This window comes from Actinia tenebrosa, unplaced genomic scaffold (genome assembly GCF_029948245.1).
Source record: "Actinia tenebrosa isolate PJP-AT-01 unplaced genomic scaffold, QUT_ActTen_1.0 PGA_scaffold0__85_contigs__length_37466705, whole genome shotgun sequence".
In the NCBI taxonomy this organism is placed as follows: domain Eukaryota; kingdom Metazoa; phylum Cnidaria; class Anthozoa; order Actiniaria; family Actiniidae; genus Actinia; species Actinia tenebrosa.
In genome coordinates this window covers 20,876,018-20,887,887 of record NW_028292569.1, presented here as the reverse complement: position 1 = coordinate 20,887,887, position 11,870 = coordinate 20,876,018, and the positions used below count along the sequence as shown (strand labels likewise).

Below are 11,870 nucleotides of genomic sequence, written 5' to 3'. Positions count from 1 at the left end.
AATAACTATATCAATAAATGCTGCCTTTGCACCTACCTTTTTCTTTGTCTTATCTACCTGGGCATATATAGGCATGTTATAATCTCGTCTGTCTGTCCTTTTCTTAGACCTATCGATTTGGGCGTATATTGGAATGCTTTTGACTTCGGCATAGGTTACGGTATTTGATGCCTCAGAAAGAATATATTGGAGAGACGTACTACTGAACAACAACAACAAAAAAAAAGCATTAGGTTATACACTTAGATAAGGGATTCATTTTTGATTATCAGTCAGCTTCATAAAATAAAACGTATAGATATTGGAACCAAATGTCTTATGATACTGTATACTGTACGTATTTTACTGATATTCCAACAGCGAAGCGACCAAAACGACTTTTTATGGCATGAAACTTCATTGCATTGCTTATAGAATTGCAGATTCAATGGTTCCGACTCAAACAATGGCGAATCCATCACCATTGCATCAGATTTTTTTTCTTTCCCCGCAGCGGAATTGAAATATGGTCTAACTGATAACTAGATAGGAATTGTTCTAAAAAGTCTTACAAGGAATTATTTTATTTTGACTAAACATTAAACAATAGAAATAATTTATGATTAGTTTTCTTAAAAACTAATATTAAAATAATTATTTTTTTAAAACTAATATTAAAATAATTATTTTTTTAAAACTAATATTAAAATAATTATTTTTTTAAAACTAATATTAAAATAATTATTTTTTTAAAACTAATATTAAAATAATTATTTTTTTAAAACTAATATTAAAATATTCAAGCTATTTTGTTGATCTGGGAGTCAGTGGAGCACATGACCAATGTTACTACTACACTTGTTAAGTAACTTGCTTTTCATGCATGTTAAGTTATTTCCTGTTTCAGGTTCTCCCAATAGCAATTTTTTAATATTGCTATGTAAAACAAATAAAATAAGAAATGCAAGTCGATTGTAACATTTGCCTCTGATATTAGTTTTAAAACATTTTTTGCTCTTACTTGTCATCACGGGCATCTGTCTCGTTTTCTATAAAAAAAGTTTGTAACAAACAATTAATGTTACGTTGTCAAGGAGAAAAAATAACAATTTTAATTTTCTTTGAACTATGTAATGTCTTTTAAAATTACTGACCTTTATTGATTGTTTGCTTGCAGCGATTTCTGAGTACGATTATCACGGTCACCGTTAGAGCGATGGGTAATAGCACACCAAAAACACATAGCAAGACGACGCTCTTTTGATTTAGTATTTTGTAGTTTGTTTTTTCTTGACCAATTTCTTCTGCTGTCTTATTGAAGGACGACAAAAGTTGATAACGTTAGAGGTATTGTGACCACAGTAATAATAATAATAATAATAATAATAATAATAATAATAATAATAATAAACTATTTATTCTTTATTTACCGAGGGTAGCACTAAATAGCAATATGCTAACAAACCTGTGGCCCTCTAATATATAAAACTATGAAGATATGTGTAAAAAAAAAAAAAATTATAACTACAAGATAAAAACCCGTACACTAAAAAATAAATTATAACTATTAGTTAGTAATTATTATTGAATGAAAAAAAAAAGTAACTATAAAATAATATCTAAAAATAACTATAAAAAACCAATAATAATAGAATTTACTAAATTATACTATAAAATGATTTAAGGTTTTTTGATTTTCTAAGAAATAATTTCTTAAAGAGCTTTTAAAGGTAGTCAAAGAGTAAATCTGTGAAACTTTAGTAACACTAAATAGCACAATTTCATGCAAATTCCATTGTCTTCTATTGTTTAATTAGCACTATTTTGTACTATTTAGTAATTAGCGCTTCACAGGATATTTGATTACACTCTAGTAGTAGTAGTAGTAGAAGTAAAAGTAGTAGTAGCAGCAGCAGCAGCAGCAGCAGCAGCAGCAGCAGCAGCAGCAGCAGTAGTAGTAGTAGTAGTAGTAGTAGTAGTAGTAGTAGTAAAAGATCCTACTTGCTTTTGTTCAATGTTGATATTGTTATCGGTGGTTTTGAGCTTTTTGTCGCTTCACTGGTCGCTGCAAATAAATCTGATATAAGAGGAAATATTTCAATGATGGCTTAGTAGTAATAAGAATTAATTATTTGACCTATGAAACCAAGTTTAATAAAATATATATTCAACATTAAGCATTAAGGTAAAACCAAGAAAGCTATTGAATTACTGCCTACTGTAAGGACTTCTTAAAAAACTTACCTTTTGTTTTTATATCAGGTTTCGAGGTTACCGTAATAGCTGTTTTTTTTCTTATTTTTGTTGGTACTGGACGGCCTCGAAAAGCAAATGAAAGTTTGAATTATACATATCAAAGATAGGGTTAGTTAGTCAGTGAATGGTAGTGGTGTAGCAATGAAAGAGCTAGCTAATTGTAAAATCACAATCGAGTAAAAACACAGACACAAGGAAATCTAATTATAGTATAATGAAAATGATGCGGTAGATATCTTTATCCTAGCTACCAATATCTCAGATAAGCAATTAGTACCCTTCCATACCTAATTCAGTAATGTTGATGCAACGGACTTTCCAGCCCACTTCATTTGTTGCGTTACACTTGTACATTCCATATAAACCAGAGTTGCTGTCTGGTATTTCCAAAACCATTCTGCTGCCGCCTGTTATTTCTGTGACACCAGATTCAACTTGCGTTCCATCAGCATAATACCACTTGATTAAGGGTCGTGGTTGTCCACTTGATTGGCAAAGTAGGACGTTAATCTTTTCGTTGACAGTCCAGTTTAGAAACGTTATATTAGGTTTGTCTAGGAATAAGGAAATAGCAATTAAAATAACATACCAAATAAAAATAATTTTTGAATGGCAACTTGTCCCATATCTAAGGTACAGCAATTGGAATAAACCATGATAACAAGGGCAGAATTGAAACAAATATTATATTATTCGCGATTAAATACGTTGAATACTTACACCATACAGTGACTTGTATTTGAGCTTCCACGGGATACTGATTTGGGTTGTTGGTTGCCTGGCACTGATACGTCCCATTTTGATGCCTTGTGATGTTCTGGATAACGAGGTCAGCGGAACCTAGTCCTTGGCTTTTTATTTCCTTGGCTTGGTTTTTCAGTAACACCCAAGTGATGTTTGGAGTTGGATTTCCAATTGCAGAACAATTGATACGCAGATCTTCGCCCTCAACCACTATATTGTTGGCTTGAAATTGGCTGGTGAATTCTGGCAGCGCTGTTATGAATAAATTGTTTACGTACAAGTGTATAAAGTATACCAGCAAACTATGTTTTGTTTTTTTAATTAGTACCCTGAATATTAATAGCATAAGCACTCTCGGCCCAGTTGCATAAAACTCTCTTAGGATATGAGTATCCGTAAGTATTGTTCCAAAACAATAGGCCATTGAACTAAGATTATCCTCACGAATGTTCTTAAGCTTTTTTATCTTAAGAGAGCTTTATGCAACTGGGCCCTGGAGTCCAGCGGTTTTCTATTCTCACTCCGGCGTTTGCTGTTTTGACGCGGAGTTTACTCACTGTCAATGTGTTTTTGATTGATAATTCAACAATCACATTATATGAGTCTCGCTGCGCTTTAAGGGGTTACCTTCTTAGGGAGCATAGAATAACCTACTTAGTCTTGATAAATTCGCTTGCTTCAACTTAACTCCACTCTATTAAAGCCACTCTATTAAAGTGTATATCAAGGAAAATATTTTACTTTCAAAATCACTAAGTAGTATGGTTGGAGTATTTTTATACGTGGTCTTCTCTTTTTAGAGATACAAATATTTGAAATATAAATATGTAAATGAGATGACGTAAATTCAAGACTAATCATTATACCAAAATGCTGTTATGGAACATACATTCTTGAAATTACGTCATCTCATTTGCATTTTGATATTTCAAATGTTTGTATCTCTGAAAACAGAAGACCTCAAAATACAGAAACCACACTAGTACACTGTTCACATATAAACGATTTTGAAAATAACTTTTTTTTTTCATTCCTTGATATACAATTTAACACTTACAATAGGGGAGGCAAAACGTGGTAGAATAACTAATTCGTAACTAGCAAAACTATCAACAATATTTACGTCTGTAACGGTTATTGAGTAAAAGAATGATAAATTGTTGATTGATATGTATATATGTTTCTTAATTGCTTTCTAACTAAAGGTTATTTGAATGATGAGATGTCAACACTTTCATTCGGTTTCACTCTGACATTTCAGTTTCAAACCCAAGCTAAGTAAAAAACTATGTTTCTCTCATAATTCTAAAATTCTAAGAAGGTTGGATAAGTAACGGAGCCTAAAAGACTTACTTGTAACAAAAAGTTGAATTTTACTTTCTATTAGCGGTAAAGCCTTCAATAATAAATTCATCTCGTATATGCCACTATCAGCAGTAGTGGCATTAGAGATAACCAGAGTAGAATTGGACTCTCTACTGACTCGAGTGGTAGGGTATAAGAGTCTTGCAGGACACGTCTCATAACTGATTGTCCATCTCCAGTCTCTTAAGGCATGATCATATCCAATTACAACAGGTATTTCATTAACATGGTTATAGTTCCATGTAGGGGAAATTAACTGAAATTCTCCCGTCCTGTTGTCTACGGTGTAATCCCAAACGAACCTGGCTGTCCCACCACTGACCACGTACAGTGGATTCGGTGGAGCTTGAATAATTCGAGCTTTACCTATTCAATGAAACAACGTATCTCAGTACTTGTAATAACTACTAATAAAAGCACAATGTACAATAGGGTATAAAATAAATAAAAAAATTCAAATAGTAGGAATATAAATCAAAATACCTTGGACATAATTTCCATTTACTGTCATAAGGATCATATAATAGAAAAGCTGATGTAGAATCAAGAACTTCATCTTCAAGACTAGAGTTATGTCCAGTTTGCAGAGACATTGGTAACGTCATAAGAATTCAAAGTTAGAAAGTGCAAGCGGATAAAAAAAGGGATTTTTTTCACTTTCTATAATATAGCGTGATCTCCCATCTCTAAGGGACTTCTTTTTTATTTTTATTTAAATTTTCAGATTCTTCTCTCTGCTTGTCTTGCCTTTTCATGTCCACTTCCGCCAGTTCTTTAACCTCTATTGTCTTTCAATTCACATTCTTTCTTCTATTAACTAACCTCATTGGCATTAAACATGCTTTTACTTATTGAGCGACAGTGAATTTGAATCAAACTCAAAAGGAACTCATGCTCATAATTTCATTCGAAAATTCCGCCTATTATACTTATATCGTGAATAATATATTGGTGACAACAATTGGCAAAACGATTCCTTTTCAAATAAGATACACGACACGTACATTATATACACCTAATTGAAAAAACCAAGTCGGGTTCAAAAAAAGGTTATATCATCAAAGCTAAGACCGAAGGGGAGCATGGGAAGGCAAACAATTATGCTAATTTCATGCGTATTGCAGTTTCCCCTTACTGTGCACATTTTATGCATCATGGCTTTGGCATGTTGCTAATCTAGATCGACCGACTTTGCTGTATTGGGGATTATTACATGTCTATATGCAAACATAATACACATTTCGGAGTACCCAAAATCCTTTTCGGTCTTAGCTTCGATGATATGACCTTCTCGAACCCGACTACGTTTTTTTCAATAATGCGTATATTCATTTCAATACTGCTTCATTTTGTAGCAAAAATAATCACGACCATTTAAAAAATTAATTTTTATCCAAATTTATTAAAAAGTGTTTATTGAGCGTAAAATAAGTTGACAAAAGCGAAATAAACACCACGCTATGGCACGAAATAGTGATGAATAACACATCGAAACGAAAACATCACGAAACACCTGATAATATATCTGCACGTGATCTTACTTTTTATCCTCAATATTTGCATACAGATGCAGTTTTTGATATTCAGAACTTTGTGCTTTATGTACGAAGTTTAATGGTTCGTACTTGCGAATATGCAAGGGAAGTTCTACTCGTCTAGCACTTTCCTCCATCGTTCTGTTTAGAGCCTGATAGCTTTGCACATTCGACAATAATGCATTAATATTAAGTTCTTGATAATCATGGTGAGTTTGTGAATCTTGAACGTCAGATTTACTTGTTTCTTGCGCTGCATTTCCTGTATCGGAAGATGACTCAGATTTTTCTGATATTATTTCGTAGTCTTCGTTTGACGACGTCTTTGGTGCATTTTCGGCTAACAATTCGTTTGGAGCAGAATGCCTCATTGTTGTTACAGCAACCACGCTTGCGTCCTGAATTTAATATAAAACATGAGTAATAAAATAATGACAACAGTGGTGCAAGTGAAAGAAGGTCGGAAGGGAGGGATGGACTGAACGACGACGGACAGATGGACAGGGGAAAGGACAAAAAGAAGAGGAAGGAAATAAGGAAAAAAGGAATGAAATAAGGAAACAATTAAAGAACAAAAAGACAAAAAGGAAACAAGAAAACGATATAATGAATAAAGTTAACTCTCCGATTGAAAGTAAAAACATCGATCGAAATTACGAGGAACATACCTCGTTTTCCGTTCTATTCACAACTGGACGGGAAAATCTGTTGGAGAAAATAATATATATCTATTTTTCGATTCAAAATAAAAACTGGTCTAGATGTTTCTTCTATTTTATTACGACAGTAATATCGTTTAGGCATAGCCCTTTTTCAATTGGCAACATATCGTATACCAAGAGCTTTTGTCTTTATTCCTAGTATATCTACATCACCTTGTGATTTCTTCTCTGTTATCTGAAACTATGAAAAATATTGCCATGTTATCAATATAAGTAATAGGCCCTTTCCAGTTAATGGTCGTGTGTTTGTACTGGTGAGCAAAATTTGGTGATTCTTTATAGCTACTTGTAAAGAACTGAATGAAACAATGTGTAAGCAGTGTGTTACGAATTGCAGGTTTATTACGATCTCTCGAAACATGCTGTAGGATGTTGGTTTGCTCACCATCAAGTTTCAAGCATGGGAATCAAAATGCTCATTTATTTGCTCTCAGTGAATTAATCAGCACGTGATTACTGAGCTGCAAAGGTCCTATTGTATGATTACATTTGCCATTGATGTAACAAGCAAAGATAAAAAAGAAAGGTAAAATAACACAACATACACAAATAACACATAAATTTAAGAAACAAAGCCAACTTACCTTTAAGAGAGTTTCTTTTACATTTGATGAAAATATATGTTAGGAGAACAGCAGTGATTATGAATAAAACGCATGTTATCGACAGATTGATAATTGCAAAAGTGCTTCCTGTACAATAACGAAAAAAAAATTAATGTTCGCGAAAACAAATTGCTTTTTTTTTTTTCTACAGAGGTAGCAATAAAAATCATCCATTTTCAGATTGATTTTTTTATTGCAGCTATATTTTCAACATTTAAAAAATCATTCGATTCGTTCGATTCCATCGATACCATTTCAGTTGAAGAATGACATAAAAAGAAGCAGGTTAATGACATTTTTTTATGTTGCGGTATTGTTCATTAGTTATCATTGACATCAGACAGCGTGTTACTATATACCTTATCAGGAATAACGGAACTAAGCAATCAGAATTAATTACAACGGAAGAGCGTGTATCGCTTAAGGCGTCGTTCCCCGCAAAATTTCCATTTTTATGCGCTACCGTAAACGGTTATTTGATCTCCTTTTCACCTGAACATGTTTCCTCATCAAATGAGCTCGACTTCCCGATGACTTCTCGTTGAGTTCATGGTAATAGCATTGTCTTAGCATAAAATATTTTGTTACTGTTGTTGCTCTTGCTGCTGTTTTGTTTTTCCGTCATTGCTTTGATTGTTTTTAGGAGGGTTACTGTTGTTAATTTCTTTGTCACTAAAAGTTCCATTCAAAATATAGTACGAAATTAATAATCAAAAAAAGAAGTACAGTGATCTGGGGTTTCTGGCCGGCTAAGCTTACCTTGGTAAAAAGGGTGCGATGATGGCAATGCGTGAATACAGGTAGGTGTTGTTCCTAACGATGCAATGGTTGGAGCAACTAAAAGTAAAGGAAACAAAAGAACAAACAATTCAGAGAAATGGGAATAATTGGTGCTTTTCTTGATGGATGTCTTAAGTTCCCACTCGACAGAAAGATAAAAGTTTTTTGCAATGTTCTCGAAGTAAGGTAAAATAGGGTGGTGAAGGGAAAAAGAAGAATACTTCCTTTTTCCTCTGCCTTATTCTCCACAAACACATAAAAGAAATAAATGTGATGTGAAATGGCGCACTGTTGTGTAGAAAATCTGCAAAATTTTAAAACATGATCTTTAGTAAATATTGCATTGATGATTGCTCAAAAAGATATTTGACAAATCCACTTTTATTTTGCTTGACATTTTGTACATCTCATACTTATCACTAACATTGGTTAGTAGTGCCAGAATGCTACTACCATGCATTACGCGTAACTTACATACTATTCTTTACAAGATAAGTAGAATCACACGAATAGCCCAATTCATTATACCTTCTTTTTTGATACCGCGTTTCAAAGTAAATGTAACACCCTTGTCGGTTGCTGTTTTTGCTGTTGGAAGGTCTGAAATAGCAAATAGTATGGTATGAATTTTATATTATTTCGAAATGGATAAAGTAAGAATACCGTTAGCTCCATCAGATCCGTGACTACTTGCTAAAAGGAACACTAATATTGAATTCAACTGACCTTTACTTTTACTTAGTATTCGCAATTAATGGAAATCCAGTTTAATTTTTATTATTGATATGTAGAGGGCGTTTGTGTCTTTTTCTTACCTACTAATACAAATCATTAACAAATATCTTACGTATTCGGGTAGTGTTGAGGTAACCCACTTTCCAGCCCACTTCATTTGTTGCGTTACACATGTACATTCCATATAAACCAGAGTTGCTATCTGGTATTTTGAGAACCATTTTGCTGCCGCCTGTTATTTCTGTGACACCAGATTCAACTTGCGTTCCATCAGCATAATACCACTTGATTAAGGGTCGTGGTTGTCCATTTGCATTGCAAAGTAGGATGGTCTTTTCGTCGACAGTCCAGTTTAGAAACGTTATGTTAGGTATATCTACGAAAAACGAAATAACGCATGAAAAGAAAAAAAAAAAACATTAAAAATATATATATAATTTTTGAAAACCTATTTGTTCCATAGTTCAGCTGCAGGAATTGGAATAAACCATGATAACAAGGGCAGAATTGAAACAAATATTATATTATTCGCGATTAAATACGTTGAATACTTACACCATACAGTGACTTGTATTTGAGTTTCCACGGGATACTGATTTGGGTTGTTGGTTGCCCGGCACTGATACGTTCCATTTTGATGCCTTGCGATGTTCTGGATAACGAGGTCAGCGAAACCTACTCCTTGGCTTTTTATTTCCTTGGCTTGGTTTTTCAGTAACACCCAAGTGATGTTTGGAGTTGGATTTCCAATTGCAGAACAATTGATATGCAGATCTGCTCCCTCAAGCACTATATTGTTTGCTTGAAATTGGCTGGTGAATTGTGGCCGCGCTGTTATGAACAAATTATACATAAAAGTGTGTATACACTAACTCTATTTATATTTATGTTTTATTTATAATCCATTTATAGTATAAGTAGTGGTATCTAAAATGAAACACTTATAAGTTGAATTTGACAGCTAATGTGTTGTCAATTGATAATCAAACAATACATTATATGAAGGTGCGACTGCGCCTTAATTTGTTACCTTCTTAGATAGCATAGAATAATAGTTTGTTGATTGATATGTATATATGTTTCTTAATTGCTTTCTAACTAAAGGTTATTTGAATGATGAGATGTCAACACTTTCATTCGGTTTCACTCTGACATTTCAGTTTCAAACCCAAGCTAAGTAAAAAACTATGTTTCTCTCATAATTCTAAAATTCTAAAATATCCAAACACGTGTTTTAAGAAGGTTTGAAAAGTATCGTAGTCTAAGAGACTTACTTGTAACAACAAGTTGAATTTCACTTGATATTGGCGGTAAAGCCTTCAAAAATATATCCATCCCGTATATGCCACTATCAGCAGTAGTGACATTAGAGATAACCAAGGTAGCATTGGACTCTCTACTGACTCGAGTGGTAGGGTATAAGAGTCTTGCAGGACACGTCTCATAACTGATTGTCCATCTCCATCCTCTTAAGGCATGATCATATCCAATTTTAACAGGTGTTTCATTAGCATAGTAATACCATACAGGCGAAATTAATTGAAACTCTTCCGTCCTGTTGTCTACGGTGTAATCCCAAACGAGCCTAGCTGTTCCTCCACTCACAACGTACAAAGGATTCGGTGGAACTTGGATAATTCGAACTTTACCTGATGATATATAGATAAATGTGCTTTAAGTATTTCTGATAATTAGTTATAAAATACAATGTACAAAAGGAATAAAAATTTAATTGCAAAATGATAGAAAAAGAAATCAAAATACCTTGGACATAATTTCCAATTACTGCCATAAGAATAAAATAATTAAAAAGTTGATCTTGTATCAATGACCCCATCTTCAAAAAGATCTTGCAAAAAATAACATAGAAAGTGTCGATGGAAAACACTACAAAGCCATATTTTCACTTTCTATTAAATAGACTGTTTCTTTCATAGGGCAATGTGTATTCTTGTGAAAATATAAAATAATAATAATTAAAAAAAAACTTTGTTTAAAACTCATCAATTAAATTTCAAAAAACTTCAATGCGAGGCTACTCGTAGCAAAATGATCAACAACAAACCAACAAACCAACTCGTATGGCAAAAAAGGCTGATATTGAAGTAAACAATTAAATTTCAAAATGCAATTTTTTTTTAATTGGAGGGGTAAAAAGCTTTCAAATCTTGCAACATATTATTTATTGGGAATTTCAAGTCTCTCTTTTTGTCTTATTCACTGGTTGTTCATGAAAAGCATACATGGAACATCTTTGGACCCGGGCATTGGACTCTTTTATCCTTTGCTATACTATTTTGACTTATTAGCCAATTTTTTATTTACATTTCATGTAAAATTATAATATAATGCATGAAGCCATAGTTTAAATAACACAGAACTTGGGAAAGGACATTATAGAAAACGACTTATATACATGCGTCAAACAACCAAAAATAGATCATTTTAATTTCATTCTTTGAAAAAGTGCTTTCGTAACGTTATTTTAGTTTCATTCTCAACACTTTTCGAAATTTTATCTGCCCATAGCTCACATGATAGCTATACAAATATAGCCCTGTGATAACGCAGCAGGTGTACTTTATCACGCCAATTTAATATATATATTTTAATCAATAAAAAAATTCAAAATTGATTATCAAAATACCTAGCTGATTCCTTCGAAGGCAATTAGCCAATCAGCGCTTGTTACCAAATCAGGCTTGTTAGCTTTACGCCATAGGGGAAAATGGCGCCTCACCGCTGGCCTGACCGGGCACAGGTAACCCAAGCTTGGTTTCTGTGGTGTCATGTTATAAGGAAATGTATGGGGATTCATCAAAAATTTTAATAAAATTATTGAAACGTGAAATAAAGCCTTGAAATTTTACCCCATCATTGAGAAAGAACACTTCTTTCGCTCTGTGTGGTTATTTTTTGAATTTAGCCCGTTTTAAGGATTTTTCCCCCCAACAGTAAGAAAAAAGGGAAGGTTGGAAACTCGGGATCCAAAAGCGAGCCATCAAGAGTCTTTGAAACCTCGTACGTCTTCGAATTAATCGACAAGATTCGTGAACATCCTAACATCATGAAGTGGGATCGTGGCGGTCAGTTGATTTACGAAGATAAACCCTTGTCTGGATCTAGTGGAGATCTAGTGGGGGATTTTT

The 11,870-nt window shown here is 33.3% G+C and overlaps 1 protein-coding gene and 1 long non-coding RNA gene across 4 annotated transcripts; one reads left to right on the top strand and one right to left on the bottom strand.

Annotated features, from left to right (window-relative positions):
* Nucleotides 1-1,802: 1,802 nt before the first annotated feature.
* On the bottom strand, nt 1,803-10,561 carry LOC148913740 (immunoglobulin superfamily member 10-like). Of its 3 annotated transcripts, none has more exons than XM_089035303.1 (15): nt 10,486-10,561; nt 9,996-10,370; nt 9,277-9,552; nt 8,834-9,097; nt 8,515-8,586; nt 7,966-8,043; nt 7,186-7,293; nt 6,755-6,782; nt 6,548-6,584; nt 6,121-6,277; nt 4,333-4,710; nt 2,956-3,231; nt 2,523-2,789; nt 2,224-2,298; nt 1,803-2,056 (listed from the first exon to the last, which is right to left on the bottom strand). In XM_089035303.1, the coding sequence occupies exons 1-15, from the start codon at nt 10,556-10,558 to the stop codon at nt 1,977-1,979; spliced, it is 2,544 nt and encodes an 847-aa protein (XP_088891429.1). In that variant the 5' UTR covers nt 10,559-10,561; the 3' UTR covers nt 1,803-1,976. The 3 variants fall into 3 exon arrangements, with proteins under 3 accessions (XP_088891429.1, XP_088891435.1, XP_088891441.1); XM_089035309.1 differs by having other exon boundaries at nt 2,224-2,289; XM_089035315.1 differs by lacking the exon at nt 7,186-7,293.
* Nucleotides 5,956-6,643, top strand: LOC148913741 (uncharacterized). The gene is made up of 2 exons (XR_016120724.1): nt 5,956-6,088; nt 6,186-6,643. It is a non-coding gene; the product is annotated as an uncharacterized LOC148913741 (long non-coding RNA).
* Nucleotides 10,562-11,870: the final 1,309 nt, after the last annotated feature.

Coding starts and splice junctions, on each gene's coding strand:
- LOC148913740 (XM_089035303.1), bottom strand. CDS start 10,558: ATGGGGTCATTGATACAAGATCAACTTTTTAATTATTTTATTCTTATG. Junction 9,098..9,276: donor AATACAAGTCACTGTATGGT/GTAAGTATTCAA, acceptor CGTTTTTCGTAG/ATATACCTAACATAACGTTT. Junction 4,711..6,120: donor AAATGCAGCGCAAGAAACAA/GTAAATCTGACG, acceptor TTCATTGAATAG/GTAAAGCTCGAATTATTCAA.